The 21,639-nt window shown below is 48.1% G+C and overlaps 1 protein-coding gene and 1 long non-coding RNA gene across 7 annotated transcripts in view; one reads left to right on the top strand and one right to left on the bottom strand.

The window, feature by feature from the left end:
- The first annotated feature begins 754 nt into the window (after positions 1–754).
- Positions 755–21,639, top strand: part of FGF1 (fibroblast growth factor 1) — a 102,931-nt gene continuing 82,046 nt past the window's right edge. For 2 of the 4 annotated variants that reach the window (XM_036847962.1, XM_036847965.1), the window contains exons 1-2: positions 1,274–1,355; positions 11,003–11,152. In XM_036847962.1, the coding sequence (XP_036703857.1) occupies positions 1,282–1,355; positions 11,003–11,152 (224 nt within the window). In that variant the 5' untranslated portion in view covers positions 1,274–1,281. Of the gene's footprint in view, positions 1,138–1,273; positions 1,356–11,002; positions 11,153–21,639 lie in introns of those variants that run through there. The other 2 variants (XM_036847964.1, XM_036847961.1) reach the window with 2 other exon arrangements.
- The window catches only part of LOC118892914, a 197,607-nt gene continuing 189,041 nt past the window's right edge, over positions 13,074–21,639 (bottom strand). For 2 of the 3 annotated variants that reach the window (XR_005019370.1, XR_005019369.1), the window contains exons 4-5: positions 15,887–16,037; positions 13,074–13,241 (exon numbers count right to left, since the gene is read on the bottom strand). This is a non-coding gene — a long non-coding RNA (uncharacterized LOC118892914). The remainder of the gene's footprint in view (positions 13,242–15,886; positions 16,038–21,639) is intronic. The other variant, XR_005019371.1, reaches the window with a different exon arrangement.

The raw sequence follows: 21,639 nt of genomic DNA, 5'->3' as shown, positions 1-21,639 counted from the left end.
GAGGATAAATGAGACAACGCGAGAAAAGAGCTCAGCATGAAAACGGCATTTAGCAAGGTCTCAAGAAATAACAGTGGTGATGGCGAAGATGATGATATGGAATTGGCATTTTGTCAGGCATGAGGGTTTCAAAGCTTCACATTCAGGTCTGAAGAGGAAGAACCAGAGGCGAAAACCCAAGCTTTTTAAATATTTTAAGTTTTACAAGCCTAGGAATTAGAAGCAGAAACAGCCAGGGGAAACAGCCAGAATCAGTGTGATTCAGTGTTAGAGACTCACTCCTCCACATCGCTCACAAGTGCCTTCCAGGGGTGGGATCCCACCCAGTGCTGGTAAGAGGGTCTCTGTGTCTACAGCAGTGTGTAGACGACGGCCAGATGCGTGTTGACTGTAGGACATGCCCACCAGCCTCAGATATAAAAGCTGTGACTTTGTTCGTTAGATTGATCTTCTGTGAAACCTCAAAGGGTGGGGACGAACTGGTTAAAATAAAGTTAGTAATTTGGACTAATAGCTCAGATATATTAAAAGTAAGGTTCAGAGCAAGCCCCCCTCCCCCCCTTCTGCCTTATACCCGGAAAGGTAACAGGGACTAGTTCAGAGAGAGGCACGGAGACAACTTGGATGAGATAACTGCCCTTTCACCTGGCAGCTGTCCAGCCCCCAAATAGCTTTTGTGTTTGGTCCAAAAATAAGATCACATGAGAGGGGGAGAAATAAATACACAAGTGCTTGTCCTTGGGCTTTCTGTGGGTACACCAGCCGCACTGGTAGGGACCCCATGAAGGTGGCCTTACAACGCACGCCCCAGGCTCCCCAAGGCTGGGGAGACCACCTGGATCAGGGCGGGTGTGGTGTGTGGTGTGCACACAGCCCTTCTCTGGGGGCTCCCTGAGCTCCATACACATCAGAGAGGGAGCAGGAGAGAGAGAACAAGCAGCTCCAACAGCCTGGACTCCAGGGGAATAAGGGCATTGCCTCCTTTGGTGAAGGCCACTCCCTTCTGATGGAGGATGGGAGCTCCCTTCCTCCCGCGGTGGCCTGCCTGCAGCGGTCCTGGTAGGACAGTGTGGATGCCGTAGGCTGCACAGCTGCCATCACCCCAGAAAGAAAGTGCCCCAGAGCCAAAGTACAGAGGTGAGTGCATCCGTTTCTCCAAGGGGCTCCGATTGCTGTGGACTTTCCGCTTGGCTTCAGGCTTGCGCTCTGCATGAACGCTCCCCCCCACCCCCTCCCCGCCTTCTCCCTGGTCTGAGTCGGTGGCAGGCTTGAGGCTGTGTGATGGATGCTAGACTAAAGCATTCCTGTACTCCCTTCTCTCATTCGGAGGCCAGCTTGCTTCCCGAAAGAACTGGGTGAGTCGAATTCTTAGCAGGGAAGCAGGAAAGGGTTTCTACAAAGTGAATTATCTTTGCTGAGATCCAAGAAGACATTTCCCAGAAAATCATTAGACAAATCCCATTGCAGTAATGCTAATGCTTCATTTTTTAAAAGCTCTGCATCGAATAGGACATAAATAAAAGGATGCCAGCTGATTCCCTGTAATTGGGCAAAAGGGAGAAAATACAAATGGCATCTGCAGAGCTTCCTTTCCCCTCACCCCCCTTCCCCATCTCTTCCTGACGACTTTGGAACCCTGCAAAATATACTTAACAGATCCAAGAACTCTCTTTGGCTGAGAAGAAGAAGAATAAAATCAAGGGTTTGGGGAGAATTGCTCTGTAAGCAGAGTCAAGGGGCAAAGAAGAATGACATTTTGCAGAGTTTTGGGTTCTCCTTCTAACATCTCTGCCACCCGAGCAGGTGACATGTACCTGTGCCTCTTGAGGGTATGGACAGGTGTCCCCATCGCTTGCACACGCATACTGTTATTCCTTGACACACACCACCCCTCGGCTCAGGACCACAAATATCTATGCTAAGGGTAAGCCAACAGAACACTGCCGGGAACAAGATAACTCCTTGAATAAGTCAAGATTCTTCTAGTGACAATGGACTGAAATCCAGTTCGAAGAGACTTAGAAAAAAAAACAAAAAACAAAACAAGGGGAAAATGTTTTCCTCATGTAACTGAAACAGCCAGGGTTTTGATATGGTGGGATCCAGGTACCCAGACGATGTTATCGTGAATCTGTCTCTCTCCATTTCTTGCTTTGAATCCCTGTGTCATTCTACTCCCAGGAAGTCATTCTACTCCCAGGAAGACTCACTCATCCTGGTGGTAAGATGGCTGCCAGCAGCTGGGGGGCTGACGTCCTACCGGCCCAGCCATCCTACAAGAATAGGTGTTTCCCTTTCCCAACAGTTCTAGCTAGAGTCTCAGGGTCACATTTCACTGAACCAACGTGGGTATTGTGCCATCCCTGCCACGGGGGTGTAGTCATCCCCACCCAAAACCACATGGCCTGAAAGCAATGAAAGGCTGGCTGTCCCCAAAGACAATCAAGGGGGCTGCATGCAGGATGGCCAAGGTCATTGGTTGTCACTTTGTACTGCTTTTTTTGTGATCGTCTAGATTAAGAGCCAAAGCTCCTCCAACATAACCCCTCTTCTTTCCTCCCTCTTACACTCCACAAAAATGTACGCGTGACAGAAAGTCTCATAGAAAGGATAATTACTAGTAGAACAGGTGACTAAAAGACCCCATGGTATGTCATCCCTAGAGACCCGAGAGTGGGAAAGACACCAGAAGGCTTGTCTCTGGCTCAGTCTCCAGACTACCCACCATGCCCAGACCCACTGGGCCCCCAACCTGCTTGGGCTCCCACGGGCCTCCCCTTCCCTTCACCCACCCTTGCCCACTTCTTCCTCTCTCTGCTCTGCTGATGTGAACCCATCTTGCCTTTCAAGGGCCAGACTCTGTGCTGCCTCCCCTCCGAGGCTGCATCTGGCCCACCCAGCCTTTTCTGTTCTCTCCAAACTGGGACAGCGTTGCCCCTCGGCATTGCAGTCCACTGTTTACCTCTTCTTTAAGAACTGCATGTATCTTACTTTCTCTCCCAGCTTGAATTTTACATTCCTGGGGAAAATTAAGTTTCATCCCCAGCCCTCCCTGTGGTGTCTAACACACATTAGGTGCTTCCAACCAATAAAAATAAATAAAAATTAAAACAGCCTCCCTAAATAGCTTAGAGAGGACGGCTAGATTACTTGAGATCCTTAATTCTGATTGTATAAGTAATATAATAACTATGACAAACACCGATGGAGCTCTGAATGTATACTGGAGCCCCTGACAGGCATCATCTCAGGTAATCCTCACAGTGACCCTATGAGGTAAATACCACTATTATCCCCCATTTAACAGATGGGGAAACTGAGTCTCAGAGAACTTAGTCACTTGTCCTAGATCAGAGAGCTAGTAAGTGGCAGCCTGGGAGTTAGAACCCAGGCAAGCTTACCATCTCCTTTCCTATTAGATTCCTCAGTTACATGTTTATCAGTGGTACTTTCTGCTGCCTGATTTGAGAGAGCGAGGGGCACAGGTGACTGGTCAGAGAGCAGGAGGAAGTTCAGATATTTTAGGCCCCTCTTCTGCCTCCGGGGCTCCCAGTGCCTCTACAGGGGGTTCGCCCAGGGATGAGGGGTCACACCCCTACCCCAGAGCCAACAAGAAGGTCAGGGGCAAGGGAATTTCACAAAAGGAGGTACCTCTGGGGCTCTGCAGAGAGCGAAGTGCTTTTTGATTAAGTGAGTTCTTAGATTAGAACGGTCTTTGGGGAAATGTTAGCTGGAGGGTGGGCTTTAGAATTTGTCTGCCCATCTGGCTGCCCATCACTAGGCATGGCCTTGTCCTTTCTCCTGCCCCCTGAACCGGGTGACCAGGCCAGAGGCCTCCCTCAGAGGGCAGCTTGCAGGATTTGGAAAGCAACCAAATTCACCAAATTCAGATCTCAAAGGAAACCCAAATCTTAAGTAAACGGTATTTTTTTTTTTATAACGTCTGTGCCTCTGCATCCAGCCACTGGCCTCTTGGCTGATGCCATCGCCTGTGGTGCTGGGAGCCCTTGGTCTGAGGGTATCTTGTTTCTCTGATGCACATGAACCCTCTCCTGTGGGTTAGCACCTTCTCAAGAGCAGATCCTATTGGGTTTATGCCATTAATCCTCACAGTATCCCTGAGAGGCTCAGAGAGCTGGCGTCCGCACGAGTGAGGCACAGTGAGATGAAAACACATCCCCAGTTACACAGAAACAGGGAGGGGCCCAGACTCCGGGTAGCGGGCCTCTGAGGTCTTTAGGATCCAAGCCTGCTTGCTTCCCCACGCGGTCATGATAGAACAAAACTAAAACCAAAAGAATTAAATAGGCTAAGTAATATGCTTTGGGTAAATATTTAAGAGAAAAACCACCGCTAGATCCAAGAGAAATAAAAACAAATATTCACACAAAAACTTGTATACAACACAAATGTTCCAGCACCATTACTCATGATATCTAAACAGAGGAAATAAGCCAAATGTCCATTAATTGATGAACAAATAAAATATGGCATACCCATCCAGTGAAATATTATTCAGCAATAAAAAGGAATGACGTTCTGATAAATATGGATCAAACTACAATGTGGATGAACCTTAAAGACATTATGCTTTATAAGGAAAAGAAACCCACACTGTATGATCCCATTTATATGAAATGGCCAGAACAGGCAAATCTACAGAGGCAGAAAGTAGACTGGTGGTTGTGTAGGCCTGGTGGGAGGGCAGGGATGAGGAATGATTGCTAATGAGTATGGGGTTTCTTTTGGAGATGACAAAAAAAGTTTTAAATTAGACAGTGGTGATGGTTGCACAACTTTGTGAACATACTAAAACCACTTAATTGTATACTTGAAATGGGTGAACTCCATGGTATGTGAATTACATCTCAATAAAAGTGCTCAGAAAACCCCCAAACCATGGCTAATGAAATAATGAACCCAGTGACAGGGCTTTGCTGAAGGATGTGGTCTTACCCCGTCTGCTCTGATAAGCTTATGTCTCATCCCACCACACTTGGCCACAGGCCACCCATTCAATTCAAGTGGAAAGAATATAGACGGAAAAGATAGGCTCCATAGATTTCTCCCCAGAGTCTAAACTGGAGGATCTTTTTTCTTCTTTCTTGTACAGATCATTTTAAATTTTATGGAATCAATCTCACTATTCTATTTTTGTTTCTGGGTTTCAAATCATGCTTCAAAAAGCATTGATGGTAAATCTCATTACCTAATGCTTTCCTCTAATGCTCTTCTCTAATGTTGTCCTTTAAGGTTTGTCTTATTACATTTAAACCTCTTATTTAATTGGGAATTTAAATAACAAACTGGGGATCCAGGTTGTTTTTGTTTGTTTTGCCAAATAGATAGCCAATGATTAGATCAGGAGTTTTAAAATTTGAGATTAAAATGGACTTGGGGCATCTTGTAACTTCCTGAAATTCAGTATGAAAAAGTGTGTGTGTGTGTGTGTGTGAGTGTGTGTGTTTGTTGTATACATTCCAATGCACCAACGCCTAATCCAAGTCAACAGGACAGTTGTTAAACAATTACAGGGGAGGCCTGAGTGATTACCCATAGGGAAAGTTCTCTGTCACATATGAAGGGAGAACCCCACCCCCTTTGGCTTTGACGTGTTACTGAGGCAGAGAACGAGGGGTGCCTCTCACTGGCTCCCCTGGGCCTATAACACTTTAGGTTTCTGATCATTTGCTGACAAACCAATGGAGCTGATACATCATTTTAGCTGACAGAACTTGGGGCCCTCCTGTCACAAAGAATTGGAGGAGGTTTCCTGTCCAATAAATATAAATAAATGGTATAGTGAAAATAAAACTGCCATTCCAAAGAAAATAGCAGATCCTTCCGTGCAGACTCATGTGTTCACGTAATAGACGTATAAGCAACACCCACTGTGTGCCAGGCACTGTCTAGACTGGTGGTTCTCAAAGTCTGGTCTGTGGACCAGCAGCGTCAGTATCACCTGGGAACTTGCTAGACATGCAAATTCCCAGGCCCGCTCCAGACCTACTGAATGAGAAACTCTGGAGTTGGGGTACAGTCATCTGCGATTCTGATGCACATTCAAGTTTGAGAACCATTGGTCCAAGTACTGGGAATATAAGGGTGAAAAGACAGATAAAATCCCTGCTCTCCTCATGGACTTTACATTCTAGTGTGTGCGGTAGGAGAAGACAGACAACATATAAGTAAACAAATAACTGAACATGATAATTCTCAGCTAGTAAAAAGAATCTATGAAGAAAAAGAAAAGATCTATGAGGGGCTGATTTCGAACAGGTGGTCAGGGAGGAGGGTCTGAAATGAGACCAGAATGATAAGGAAGGGCCAGCCATGTAGAGAATCAAGGGGCAGAAAAGAAATGCATGCACTTCAGGCAGAGGGAACAGTAAGTACAAAGGCCCTGAGGTAGGACCACACTTGGCCTGGATGAGGAACAGTGAGGCTGGAGCACAGTGAGAAGGAGGAATGCATCGGGGATGGATTTGGAGAGGCAGGTGGTGACAGCAAGCTTAGCTTTTGTTCTTAGTGCCAGAGAAAGGCACTGGGCAGTTTTGACCAAACAGAAACATGATCTGATTTACCTTTTAGCAGGATCCCTCTGGAATGAACTGTAGGGGGTAAGGGTAGAAGCAGGGAAGTCGGCGAGGAGGTATTGCAATAATGCAGGCAAGGAATATTGGCACTTGGATGTACCAGACCAATGTGCAAAGATCTATTATTAAGTGAAAAACAAACAATGCAGGACACTGTCCCTAGTAAATTGCTTTTAAGCATACACACATTCAGGTGTATAAAGACATTTCTGTCCCTCAAAGGATCCAGAAAAAAAAGTAAATAGTGGTTATCTTGGGAAGAAGGGGGTTAGTGAGGGTCATTTTATACCTCTCTGTACATTGTGCATTTTTAACATGTGCACAAGGCATTACTTTTATTTAAAGATAAAATATTTTAAAATAAAAATTGAAAAGCTGAGGTCGAGGAAAACATACAATAGGCAATGGGTGACCAATATCAGAAAGAGGAAGCCTACTTCTCATGGGTGTGACCCTCTCTAATTAGGCATCCTCCCCTGAAGCCGCTGAGAGCCAGGCTGACAAACTGGGACAAGTTCCTGTTCTCAGGTTAGAGTGGGATCAGAGCGAGGCACCTTCTCACTTGAGGACCTCTGGACCCCATTTCTGTCCTGTAGCTCTGGTGATGTTTGTGTCTGTCGGGTCTCCTTGGGCAACGAATACAATTTCCTGTGACTGTCTGCTGTATTTCCCTGTGCCCTATTTGTCAAATTGCTCCCCTCTGTCATCTTGGCAGTTGGTTCGCCAGGAGGCCAGCATGCCCTTCATTTAATTGCATGATTGGGCATAAACAGAAGGAAATACTTTACTTCGGGGAGAAAGTGGCAGGCAGTATCTGATTTCTCTTGTCAGCTGATTAGGATTTGTTGAGTCCGAGCAAGGTCAAATGAGATTAGAAAGAAAATGCAGTGTGTCTGGTATGCATTTCACATAACTGTACCGTTTATGTAAACAGGATGTACGAAGGGGAAATTTTAAAGCAAATACTGAATGTCAGCCTCAAGATTCAAGAACAAGAAGCCAGGGCTTATGTGTTATGCCGGGAGAGAAAGAAAATTTATTTTCTGGGACATTTGGAGTCCTGCTGAATCTATCACGCTCTGATTCCTTTTTCATGTTGGTGCAGTTAAAAAGTGACAGTTTTACGTCTGCTTTTCAGAGGCACTGAGCACAGAATAAGAAAAAACCGAAGAAACGCCCCATTCTACCTTTCTCATCCTTCTAAAGCTCTTATAAGAAGTTTAGAACCACTTTCTGTAATAGCTGCCGCTGAAGTGCTTAGTAGTGAGTCAATCTCTTAGGACACAGAAGGAAAAATCTCACCTCCAGCACCAGCCAGAACATTCTAGACATGGCTGACTCTGGCCAAGGCACACCTCTGTGGATAAACCTACCTGGCTTCTACTAGGATTTCTGTTGGTCCTCCAAATCTGTCATTTTCTTCCTTTCTCAGATCCACCCTCTGCAGTGCTAGTAAGCACGCATATAAAGTTTTAATCACTTAAACACCTTAAATAGTTTTAATGGCTTTAAAAGTGGTCTAAACGCTTTGAGGGAAGATATGGTTTCTGTTACACACTCTCTATAGGATCTAGCATCTTGTGAATGCTTAGTAAGTGGCTCCGACAGCTATTATTTCCATGGACTATTTCCTAGCCCAGAGCTGGAAGGCTATTCTGAGGCCAGACTTTTAAACTAGGAAACGTCTGTCCCTTCCCATGCTAAATAACAGAGGGGCCAGGAAGTATTAACATTATCATGTCTCATGACTCCAAGCATCTGAACATATATTATTTAAATGATAAATCTAGATGTGGTATACACACACACACACACACACACACACAAATGGAGTACTACTCAGCCATAAAAAAGAATGAAATAATGCCATTTGCAGCAACATGGATGGACCTAGAGATTATCATACTAAGTGAAATAAGTCAGAAAGAGAAAGACAAATACCACATGATATCACTTATATGTGGAATCTAAAATACGACACAAATGAACCTATCTATGAAACAGAAACAAACTCACAGACATAGAGAACAGACTTGTGGTTGCTATGGGGGAGGGGAGGTGGAAGAGGGATAGAGTGGGAGTTTGGGATTAGCAGATGCAAACTCTTACATAGAGAATGGGTAAACAACAAGGTCCCACTGTACAGCACAGGGAACTATATTCAATATCCTGTAATAAACCATAATGGAAAGGAATATGAAAAAGAATATATATATGTATAACTGAATCACCTTGCTGTACAGCAGAAATTAACACAACATCGTAAATCACCTATATTTCAATAAAATAAATTTTTAAAAAAAGATAAATCTAGACACTTCCATTTCAACATGGAACTTGAGGGAAGTTAAACCAAAACATTAAAAAATTCAATATTGAGGAGAATTATATTACAGTAAGTACTTTAAGGAACTGAGGAATCAGTTCCCAGTATTTGGACGGGAACTTTGCCGAACAACACCTGATATGTAATAAAGAAATTGGTTTATATCAGTAGCTAGGGGTTGTATTTGCCTAAGAGCTGTGTGGTTTTTTTGGCTTTTTTTTTTTTTTTTAACAGCATTTCACAACTAGATGTAATGGAGAAATAACACTAAAATAATGACTTACACTTGCATTACCGGTGTTCAAGGTGCTGTCACATACTTGGGCACATGTGACTGTCACCATAATTGTGTTGGCTTGCGGGAGAGACGTGGCTCGGAAAGCCTCATGAATCTCCTTCAGGAAGGAGGGAGTCAGAGCCCTGAGACGCTGAGCAGCCCAGAAATGGTCCACAGCACTGTGTGGGCAGGTGCAAGGGTGCTAGCCTGAGGCGGGAGACCGGTTTTCAGACCCGGTGAGAACTTAGTAACTACGGGGGCAACCTGGGTGAGACGCTGAGCTGTATCTCTGTCCTCGGTGTTTTTAGGGTGTTTCCTAACTTTACAATCTATCATTCCATGTGGTTAAAAACAGTTCACCTGCCCCCTGCATGCAGCAAAGCAATTCTCCAATATTGAGAAGATGACTGTCCGAAATATTTTCATCTATGATCCAGAGGTCCTTGGGAATCGTGCAGATGCTCGAGAAAATTGCTCTTTTTTAAAAAGCAAATTATTAGGACCTTTGAATATGTGGAAGTGGCAATTCATGGAGGTTCCCGTTCATAAAGTTTGGAGAAATCAACTCTTTCTGTACCTCTCAAGTCCCTTTTAGGAGAGCTGTGGCTCCTCCGTTATCGGAGCTGTGTGATGTCTGTGCCTCTAGTTCTGTCACAGGAGGTGAGCTTCTCTGAGCCTGTCCCTTCAGAGGCACATGAAGGCTCCCTGATGAGTTTGGAGAACAGTTTTCCACCCCCACCTTCCCAGAGGAGGGAGAGACCAGTGAGCATACTTCCAGTTCCGACAGGTCCATCTGTACCTCCTACCTGAATCACCAGGTGGGCAGGCTTGCGCACACACTCTGGGACACCTCCCAGGCTCAGATCCCTGCATAAGCAGGTAGGACTCCTCATCAATTACAGGCAACTATTCATCATGTTTCCATTTGGTCTCTTCAAAGACACCTCCTGAGCTGTATCCTTTCAGTCCAGTTTCATTCCTCACCTTGTAGCCAAAGAGTTATTATTTGTACAGGCAGCTTCCTCTCTCCGTTACCCCATCCTGGCCAGGAGCACAAAGATGATGCCCATGGTCCACTGAAGAAATCCCCACCTGATGATTCGCCTAGTTCAGCACGGACAGGTTTGACCACTGGTGAGGAAGGGCAGAAATATTCTCTCCACAGCCCCTCCCCAGCCCTAAACTGCATGGCCACTGCCTCGAGCAGCTTTGCAAAAATGGGAACAGCACAGACAGACACACACACACTGCCACACACAGACATCTACACCCTGTGCAGGGATGCCAGATGCCAGAACCGAAAAGGATTCCCTTTCATCCAGCAGCCTTCTGATTGCAGAGGAGTGTCTCTGAGCCGTGACCCGCTGTTTCCCTGCCAACTGAGGCCTCAAAATAAACAGGAATCTGCTCAGACAGGCTAGTAGTCCATTCGGCTCAGCCATTTGCCCCAAGACAAACCACGCTAAAATAACACCCAGGAGAGCTGCCACTGCCGTCTGCTGTCTCTGCCTCCCTTCCCTGCTGGCCACCAGCTCTGTGCCCCTGGGCCTGCCGCTGGCTGCCCAGGGGTGGGGGCCCTTAGAGCTCCGTGTGCATCCCTGTGGGCGGGGTCGCTAAGGCAGGTCCCCTCTGCGGATCAACGAGGCCAGAGGGGGACCTAGAGGCTGCATTATCAGTCCCCCGCCTGCCTCCCTGCTTCCCACACAGCCCTGCAGGACCGGGAGCCGGCTCTGTGGCACGGTGTCTGCAGGCGGACCAGCAACCTGATGTACGTGCCACGGCCCGTCCCCTCTCCCCACACAGAGCCGCGGCCACCGGGAGGTTCAGAGAGTCGGCTTGGGGCTGCCGGGGAAGCAGCTGCAGCGCGGTGACAGTGACACCACAGAGCGGACGAGACCAAGTGGATCCCCTTTCCCTTCGACCGGAGAAGCCCTCAGCCTGCAGGCTGTTCAGGTAAGAATCAGGGTTTCTGTTCTGAGCAGGTTATAGTATATCCAGAGCTGAGGTGGAGTGAGTGAGTGAGTGAGTGAGTGAGTGTGTGTGTGTGTGTGTGTGTGTCCCCGAGTGCAAGTATAAGGCTGCTTGGAAGAAAAAGAAGGGCTGGCTAATGGCACAGACATGTAAAAATAGCACCTGGAGTGCAGAGACTGTGAGAATAATCACGCACCCGCTGCCCCCTTGATCTTCATCCCCGCACTGCCGGGCCATGAGGGCTGGAGGGGGCGGAAGGTTCTCATTCATTAAAGCCTTTGTGGTTCAGCAGGACGCCGTGGCCTCTGAGAGCCTGGCTGGCATCATCCTGCTGGCCACACTTACCCTCTTAGGTAGCCTGGAAATTCAGCCACCTAGAAATCCTGTCCACTGGGTGGGCACCTTAGATTTGGTCAACCTTTTGATATAAAAGTTGGGCTGAAACATCGGATTATCTGAGTGTGCTTGAGAGAGTGGGATGCTGATGGCCCTGCTGGTCACCTGGATTACTTCTTACTGTCCTTCTGACCTTCTTTGAAAATCACATCCTCATTTCAGTGCCCCTCCAGATAGGCACCAGCAGAGAGGGAATGGGAATGGCTAGCCACTAGGCACATTCTCTGGCACTGACGCTATCCACACCTACGTCACTATCATATGCCAGAAGTATGCAAGGCTTCTAGATGCAGCGTTCGTAAAATTCAGACCTCCAGGCGCTGGGGTGGGAATTTCAGGCGTTTAATCACGGACCCATTTTTCAGAGACCCAAGAGGGCACCCACTTATCTCGCCTCTCAGGTGCAAGAGCTCACTCTGTGCCTCAGCAGACACAAATGCTCTGTGCTCTCTCTGGTGTTTAAATCCACCCCCACTTTCCTGCTTTGGTGACTGGCACTTTCCCTTTCATTCGCTATAGGGATGCAATTGTTTATGATTTAGCTCCGTGAACACCAGTGGGCGGATGCAAGCATCCGGGCAGAGGGTGAACCGGGCTCTGAGTGAGGGCGAGCCAGCCCAACGGTGGCAAATGGTTGGAGAGAAATCAGCTTTGCCGAGTGGTGTCTAGCAAAGGGCTGGCCAGCTGCCTCCCAGGGCTGTCTGGGTGAATGAATGTGGATTTTGGTGGAGACTGTGATTCACAGTCGCAAACTCCCTTTGTTTTCTTTGTGTTGGTCATTGAGGGCTTCTGAGGAAATTCCCCTTTTGAGATCATGTACATGACTGTCTTCTGTTGATTCTACCTTTTTAGCACGAGGAAATGGATTTGTAAATGCAGATTTGTAAAATTAACTTCATCAAAAGCAAAGTTAATACATGAAAAATTAAGGGACAAGACACTGAGTTACTTGTAAACTTCCTCCCAAATCTGGTGTGCACATACACATATATGGCTTGCCAGGTTCCAAAAAGGATTTAAGGAAGCAGTATCCAGTTCATTAAATGGTTTGATTTTACAGGCAGGTTGCACCAACTCTGATGATGATATTTCCACGGTGACAGTGGACAGACATCCATGCGTTCTATCTACACCTAGCAAAGGGATGTCTGATGCCAGGACAGAGATGTGCTCGCTCACTCTGCTGACGTGCATTATGTGGACCCTGAATAAACTATTACGGGTCATGGAGCCGCTGGCCCCCCTGTGCCAGCTTCCAGCAGTCAGAGACCATACAGAAGGGAAGACACATCCCTTCCACCTCATCAAATAGGCACTACTTGGCTAATGCAATACTCCTTGATTTAAGCTACTGGAAAAAGAATCTGCAATCAGTCGTGCTACAGACATACCCTGTTTTAGGTCAATCTAACAACTATCCAGGACACGTAAATTGTAAGTGAATGACTGTTTTTCCTTAAGAAAGGATTCACTCATCAAGTTCATCAAATACTGGCAAGGTGTCTCACCTCAAGATGGGACTGGATCCAGCCCATTCAGCCATAGAGAAAGGTGGGGACTTACCTTGTGGGGGCAGGTAACAGACAATGAACCTGGGCTGACAGGATGTCCAACTCAGCTGGGAGGTAAAGGAGTCCAAGGTAGAGGAACAAGGACAAGCATCTGGGCCAGTGGCCTACAGCAAGAGAAGAGGGAGGGAGAGAATAGTAATTATTATTATTATTATTATTTTTGGTTGCCCTGGGTCTTAGTTGCGGCTCCCGGGCTCCTTAGTTGTGGCATGCAAACTCGTAGCTGTGGCATGCATGTGGGATCTAGTTCCCTGACCAGGGATCGAACTCAGGCCCCCTGCATTGGGAGCGCAAAGTCTTTTTTTTTTTTTTTTAATTAATTAATTTATTTTTTTGGCTGCGTTGGGTCTTCGTTGCTGTGCATGGGCTTTCTCTAGTTGCGGTGAGCGGAGGCTACTCTTCGTTGCGGTGCGCGGGCTTCTCATTGTTGGCGTGGCTTCCCTTGTTGTGGAGCATGGGCTCTAGGTGCACTGGCTTCAGTAGTTGTGGCTCGTGGGCTCTAGAGTGCAGGCTCAGTAGTTGTGGTGCACGGGCTTAATTGCTCCACAGCATATGGGATCTTCCTGGACCAGGGCTCGAACCTGTGTCCCCTGCGTTGACAGGCGGATTAACCACTGTGCCACCAGGGAAGCCCAATAGTAATTATTTTGATTCCTAAATGTTACTACTTAAGAGAGGCAGCAAAATAGTGGTTAGGTACATAGATTCTGCAGCCAGGAAGAAGCTGGGGTTCAATTTGGACTCTGACACTTATTAGTCCTGTGACCTTGTGCCTCAGTCTCCTCATCTGTAAAATGGGGTAATAAAGTACCAGCCTTATTACTGAAAGGATCAAATGAGTAACAGTCTTAGCTCAGTGCCTGGTTTATAATAAGTACAACCTAAGTATTTCTTGTTGCTATTGTTATTACTATTACTATTATCATTGAAAGGTGAGTTCTGAAAAGGCTGCTCACAAGTCCATTTGTTCCAAGGTCCAAAGTGACTCTCTGAGTGACCATCAGTGCCACCTTCTGGGCAGCTGGAGGTGCTTTTGCTTGGTGTGGAGTTTTGCTTGCATTTCCAAGCTTTCAGAATAGAGGAGCTTCTGTGCTCGTGGCCAGCGTTTCTTGAGCCCTTATATGAGCCAGGCACGGTGCCTGACTTTACGTGTGTGACCTCGCCGGATTCTCGTAACAACCCTGTGAAGTAGGGCTGTCACAGCTGCAGAAATTGAGCTCGGTGGGCTGGGCCATTTGCCTACAGTCACACAGTTACCAAGTGGCAGAGCCAAGCTTACACCCAGGCTGTGCTCCTAACCGGTATGCCGTCTATGATTTGGGGGATCACTGGAGGTGTCCTGAGAGGCAGGTGGAGTTTGGTGACAGATGGACTTCAGCAACAGATGAGATCTGAAGGCCCTAGAAAGTAGACCAGAATTTGGAAGCTTTGCCAAGAGACAGCAGGACCCTAAATTGGCCTGGGGACAGAATCTCAGCCTTGAGGACCCATGACCTTTGGGACTCAGTGTTTGGGAACAAGACATGAACGCAGGCCCTGGGGGACAAGGTGGGCCTCAGGCTTTCCTGCAGAAGGCAGTGGATGGTGCCCAATAAGAGAGGAAATGGTACAGAGACGGACACAGCAAGGGTGCTAGGCCAGAGATCCTGACACCCCTCTAGCCTAAGGTCAGAGGTCATCTTGAGCTAAGCCCGAGGTCAAGACTAGGTGACTCCAGCCGTGGAGAGAGGAGGAATGGGCAATCCAGAACGTAGTGTCTGGGCTCAGTGAAGTTTATAGTGATGTAAAAGGCTTGATTTGCCAATGCAATTTCTCTAAATTGAATGTTTAAAACATGACACACAGAGATTTGTTTTATGCATAATTGCTCAAGCCCACTTCTCTGACTTCACCCAAGGAATGCTGGTGATAGGAACAGGTGTGAAAGTGTGCCTACCTCACAGCAGGGCTGTGTAGATCTGGGGGTTACTGATGGACAAGACTCATCTTTGCCGCTCCAGAACCTGTGGTCTGGCCCAGGTGGTTTTTTTAAATTTATTTATTTATTTACTTTTGGCTGAGTTGGGTCTTCGTTGCTGTGCACGGTCTTTCTTCTAGTTGCGGCGAGCGGGGGCTACTCTTGGTTGCGGTGCTCAGGCTTCTCACTACGGTGGCTTCTCTTGTTGCGGAGCACGGGCTCTAGGCGTGCGGGCTTCAGTAGTTGTGGCCCGTGGGCTCAGTAGTTGTGGCTCGTGGGCTCTAGAGCACAGGCTCAATAGTTGTGGCGCATGGGCTTAGTTGCCCCACGGCATGTGGGATCTTCCCGGACCAGGGCTCCTGTGTCCCCCTGCATTGGCAGATGGATTCCTAACCACTGTGCCACCAGGGAAGCCCTGGCCCAGGTGTTTTCAAACTTTAATGTGCGTGAGAATCACATGGGAGCTTCTTTAAAACATCAGGTTCATAGAGAACAGACTTGTGGTTGCCAAGGGGAAGAGGAGGGGAGGGACAGAGTGGGAGTTTGGGGTTAGCAGATGCAAACTATTACATATAAAATGGATAAACAACAAGGTCCTACTATATAGCACAGGAAACTATATTCAATACCCTGTGATAAACTATAACGGAAAAGAATATTTTAAAAATGTATGTATATGTATAACTGAATCACTTTGCTGTACAGCAGAAATTAACACATTATAGATCAACTATACTTCAAAAAATAAGTTAATTAAAAAGATTTTTTAAACTTCAGGTTCCTGGGACCTACCCACACAAGTCCTGACGTAGCCGGGTTCGTGAGGGGCCCAGGATTCTGCGTTTCCTGGCTGGGGCCCAGCTGGTTCTGATGCCTTTGGTCCACAGGCTACAGCTGAAGAAGCCTCGGGCTGACCGTTGCTCTGGTTCCCTTGTCTTCATTGCTGTTAATGAGAACAGAGTCATGGGGCCTCAATCAGTGGCAATTAGCCTCTTCTCTGTCACAGCTTCTTCCTGGACCACCATTTTACTTAGGCTAGACCTCCGCTGCTGGTAATAGCAGCGAAAGCCCGCCTACTGCGTACTGCGTTACCATGTGCCGGGCACAGTACTAAGCCCTTCACAACCATCCCATAAGTTAGGTGCCATTATTATCACATTTGACAAGTGAGGGGAAAGGCCCCACTGCCAGTATGGGGCAGATCTGAGATATGAACCCAGGCCCCGCAGATCCCCATAGCATAGCCACGGAACCCCTGGGTGTGGTTATGAACATAGTTTTAGCTCTCTGTCAGTTCAACCCTCCTTTCTCACTCTTGGGTGTCTTTCTCCCCTTCACATTCTGATCTTGTCCTCCCCCATCCCGAGACGCCCATATAATTTCTTCAGAAGATGATGTGTCCCTGTGGTTCCCTATTTTTATCTCATTCAATAAGTCAAAAAGGGTGTGGTCAACGGGTGGGTAGAAGATAGTTGTTATGGGTTAAATTGTGTTCCCCCCTCAAATCCATAGGTGGAACTCCTAACCTCCAGTATTTCAGAATGTGACCTTATTTGGAGATAGTGTTCTGACAGAGGTCATCAAGTTTTGTTTCGTTTTATTTATAAATTTATTTATTTATTTGTTTATTTTTGGCTGCGTTGGGTCTTCGTTGCTGCGTGTGGGCTTTCTCTAGTTGCGGCGAGTAGGGGTTACTCTTCGTTTCGGTGCGCAGGCTTCTCATTGCGGTGGCTTCTCTTGTTGTGGAGCACGGGCTCTAGTCACGCAGCCTTCAGTAGTTGTGCGGCATGTGGGCTTAGTTGCTCCACGGCATGTGGGATCTTCCCGGACCAGGGCTCGAACCTGTGTCCCCTGCATTGGCAGGCAGATTCTTAACCACTGCGCCACCAAGGAAGCCCAGTTATCAAGTTTAAATGAGATCATTAGGGTGGCTCCTAATCCAGTATGAGTGGTGTCCTTTTAAAAAGGGGAAATTGAGACACAGTGACATATACAGAGGGAAAATGATGTGACAAGACACAGGGAGAAGATGACCATCTACAAGTCAAGGAGAAAGGCCTGGGCCAGATCCTTCCCTCAAAGCCCTCAGGAGAAACCAACCCTGCAGATGCCGTGATTCTGGACTTCTGGCCTCCAGAACTGTGAGACAAGAAATTTCTGCTGTGTAAGCCACCCAGTCTGTGGTACTCGTTACAGCAGCCTTAGGAAACGACTACAGTAGGAATCAGATTTCCCCTCTAGGCCCTGGGTCTGGGCTGATCTAGGTGAAGGCCAACACATGCTGCCAAGCTGTGGCAACTTTTTCTTTAATTCTGAGTGCTTTTCTGTTGGCTTAAATAGTGTTCTTGGGAGCCACAGGTAGGCCCAAGGCCCAGGAAGGAAGAAGGAATGAATAGAAAGGATGAAGAGGAAAGAGGGAAGGGAAAGCAAAGAAGAAAGGAGGCAGCAGCAGAAAGAGAAAGAGAGAGTGGAGACCAGGATGGGCATGCTGGAGGCCATCCCTGACCAGTTCAGGTCATGCAGCTCATTCGTGGGGCCCCTGTGCGTGCCAGGAGCAGGCCACCGGGCCTGGGACCACCAGTCCCTACTTTCATGAACGTTAGAGGCTAGGTGGGTCCACCGACATCCATCGTGCAGGAACTCCCCCTGAAGGCACAGGGCAGAGTGCTGGACCCAGTCAGGGGCTCTGGAAAAGCTTCGGCGGGGAGGTGATGCTTGGGCTGAGATCTGGAGGATGAGCAGGGGTCAGATGGGTGAGGGCTGAACGTTTCAGGTGGAGGGAGAGCATGAGTGAAGGTCACATGGTGTGAAAAGTGTGGCTTCACCAAGGAGCGGAGGGGAGGCCAGTGCAGCTGGAACGCAGGGAAGAAGGGGGGCAAGTTGGCGTCAAAGGGGCAGGTGTGGGCTGGACCACAGTGGCCACAATGAGCATTTAGGTCCTTTGCTAAGAGCCACAGAAAGCCAGAGAAGGAGGAGATCCCCTATAGGGTAAACTCTGATTTCAACAAAGGACAAAGAAGTTGCTGGTGTGGTTCAGCAGTGGGTCAGCCCTGAAGCAAGACAGCAGGCTTCCTGAGCTCACAAATCTAGGGTTGGCTGCGTCATGATCAGGGAATAAGGTTCCAGGCCACTTCCCAAACAGTGTTCTAGCACAGTCCCCCTCAGCTGAGCATGCTCTAGGTGCTGGACATGGCCCCACTGGAAAGGGTTTAAATAGGGACAGCAGGAGCTGATGAGGTTAATTTGTGAGCTTGGCAGCCAGGCCAGGCTCAGACTGGGGTTGACCAGGTGGCCCCTTCTTTGGTATCATTTGAAGGACACAGAGAGACCTTGTGAATATAACCTCTCCTTTGCCTGCTGAACTCTGCCTGAAGCTATGGGAGAGGGCCAGCAGTCAGCAGGCCAATTATTCAGCATGCCTGTGGAGAAAGGTCGAGATTCAAGTTGTGAAGGGGAAAGAGGCAGGGGCAAGAAGCCCAGGCAGACCCCCTGAGGCACCAGGGGTGAACGTGGGCAGAGACAGGTCTGAAAAGAGGCAGAGAGTATAAAGGAGGAGCGCAAAGAACTTGACGCCAAAATTTGCCTTATTCGTGATTTCACACAAGCAGCAGCAAGACGGGCCCGCAGCTGTGGGAATTCCAGCTTGGGGTTTGCAGCCCTCTCCTGTGCCCCTGCTACCAGAGATGCACACCCCATTCCCATCCCTGGGAAACTCCTCATCGACGCCAGCGGTTGTTGGCATAATCCATGAGTGAGTCCTGACATCACACTGAACGCCACGCCTTTGCCATGTGCCCTGCCAGCCACAAAAAGAATTCCCTTCCTTTTCCTTCCAGCAGAGGGACTGGACTTGGCTTAGCAAGGATGAGTCCTTGGGGCAAGTGGAACACACTGTGGAGAAGAGAAGGGACTTTCAGGAAGGTGAGAGCAGGCAGGGGGCCTCATGGGGAGCAAGATCCTCCCACTTCTCTCACATCCCCCACTGGCTCTATCCCCACGAGCCTCTCTTCCGTTCCTCTGCTGTTCCACGCCCTTTCCTGCCTGTGGGACTTTGCAATTGCTGTTCCATCTGCCTGGAGTGCTTTCCCCACAGTTCTTCACATAGCAGACCTCTTGTCAACTCCTTAAAGAGGCTTTCTCTCCTGTTATTCCCTATCCTACCTCTGTTTCCTTCATGGCACTTACGCCAGTCTGTAGTCATCTTGTCAATTTTTTAAGTTTGCTACGATTCATTCTCCCCCCTAGAACATAAGCCTCAGGAGGGCAGGACCTCATCTGTGTGGTTCCCTGCTATATCTCCAGGGCCTAGGACAGAGCCTAGGCACATAGTAGGTGCTCAGTAAATGTTGGTCCAATGAATGAGTGAATGAGCGACTGCTTCAATCTTGGGAGTGGGAAAGCCAAGACCAAGGACAGCAGTGGGACCCCCCAGCCTCTGTCGCTCCTCACAGCTCTAGAAAGGGGGCACGTTAACGTCTGAAAGCAGCACTGACAAGTGCGCATCGGGGCCCCCGACCCTGACTCGAGTGGGCGGGCCCCTCACAGTCCCCAGGACCCCGTACTTTGCGTCGGCTGCTCTGGCTTAGTGTGCGCAATCTCAGCTCTTCAGAGAATTCGCTTTGGGAGCCTGGAAAAATCCGGCCTAGTTGTATTATTCATGCTCAAAGATGAATAACTTCTTTGGGCTGATGGGCATCAAAGGCAAACAAGTGATGTCAGGCACCCAGAAGGGAGACGTCGATCCAGCGCGTTCCAACCCTTGCACCCAGGGAGGTGGGTGGAGCCGCTCATCCTCGCCTTTGCCACCAGGTCCCATGGGAGCGGAACCGGCGTCTGCACTGATAAATCAGTGCGTGCACAGTGCTGCCCCAGTACCTCAGGGACACAAAGAGTTGCTACAAAACCAGGCTGCGCTTGTCCTTCCTCAGAATCTTCGTCAGAATTTAGAAATGGCACCCGGAGGACAGCGGAGAATGAACGCTTCAGAGTCACTCCTTGGAGTCTACACGGCAAGCTGCAGCCCTGGGAGAGCGCGTCCCTGGTTCAGGGTCCCAGGCTGGCTCGGCCCCCGGCTTCTTGGCCTTTAGTGCTAGGGTGGTGTTTACGTTAAAGGAGCAAAATGTTCCTCCTTAAGCCTCCACTGGTTTTTCGTGTTTGTAATGCTAATGGGGATGTTTCTAGGGGCAGAGATGCAGGTCGGCTTCAGGATGGTTTCTTCACAAGGATAAAATCCCCGCTCCGTTGGCCTCACAGAACTTGCTACTGTTCTCCCGGGTCAGTCCTGGGATCTCTGCTGAGGGCTCGGGAGGCAGTGTCCTAAGTTCCTTGGAAAGAGAGCTGACACGGGAGACCAAGAATTCTCCTGATGGCTCCACTTCTGCCCTGTCTCTCTCAGCATCCTTTTCTTATTTCAGAGCGACAGTGTGCGGGGCGTGACGCTAGGGAGTATAATGGTTGGGGCAGGACCGCTTGGGTTTGAATTCTGGCTCTGACACACAATAGCTGCACAGCCCTGGCCAAGTTCCGTAACCTCTCCACTTCTGTAAAAGAGACATAGTAACAGTGCCCATACCCTAGGGTTGTTGACGGTACTATATGAATTCATGCAGGTGAAGTCTGAGAAAGTGTAAGTGTTATATTATCAGCATTAGCCGTTACTCCCTCATAGGGCTGACCTAAGACTTCAGTGAGACAAAAATGTTTTAGTACATAATGCATAGCACACAGTGTTTGCTCAATAAAATATTAATTATTGGGCTTCCCTGGTGGCGCAGTGGTTAAGAATCTGCTTGCCAATGCAGGGGACATGGGTTCAAGCCCTGGTCTGGGAAGATCCCACGTGCCGTGGAGCAACTAAGCCCGTGAGCCACAACTACTGAGCCTGCGCTCTAGAGCCCGCGAGCCACAACTACTGAGCCCCCATGCCACAACTACTGAAGCCGGCGCGGCTAGAGCCCGTGCTCTGCAACAAAGAGTACCCCCCCCACACCCCGCTCGGCACAACCAGAGAAAGCCTGCACACAGCTATGAAGACCCAACACAGCCTAAATAAATAAATAAATAAATAAATATTATTGCTACTGACCATCTTCGCAGTCTGGCTAAGGTTTTTTGGAAGTTTTCCTAAGAATGTATTTGAACTAAAAAAATGATCTTGTGTTAGGCTTTTGTGGTGCTCGTGTGTGCACTCTGTGTTGCCATTTTGTTTTTTGTTTTTTACAAAAATCATTATTATTAAAATTCCTATTAGAAAAATTTTTTTTAAAAAATGATCTTGGAACATGAAGGTCACCTGCTGCCCTGCTGTTCCCCTGTCAGTCTTTTTTGTTCCAAGGGACAATTATCACCCTATGCTCTTTCAGCACTTAAAATCCACATGTCAGGAACCTAGAACTAGCCAAGAAAGCAATAGCCCCCTTAAAGAGTTCAAGCATAGAGCAGACAAGCCTCCCTGTTCAGCAGTTTTAAGCTGCAGGCGTTTGCAACAAACAATTAAATAAGCCTCGACTTCAGCAAGGTTCCTTTAGCGCAATTCCTTAAAAGGC

The sequence above is a fragment of the Balaenoptera musculus genome, chromosome 3, assembly GCF_009873245.2.
Source record: "Balaenoptera musculus isolate JJ_BM4_2016_0621 chromosome 3, mBalMus1.pri.v3, whole genome shotgun sequence".
Taxonomy (NCBI): domain Eukaryota; kingdom Metazoa; phylum Chordata; class Mammalia; order Artiodactyla; family Balaenopteridae; genus Balaenoptera; species Balaenoptera musculus.
This window is presented reverse-complemented; position numbering and strand designations above follow the sequence as displayed.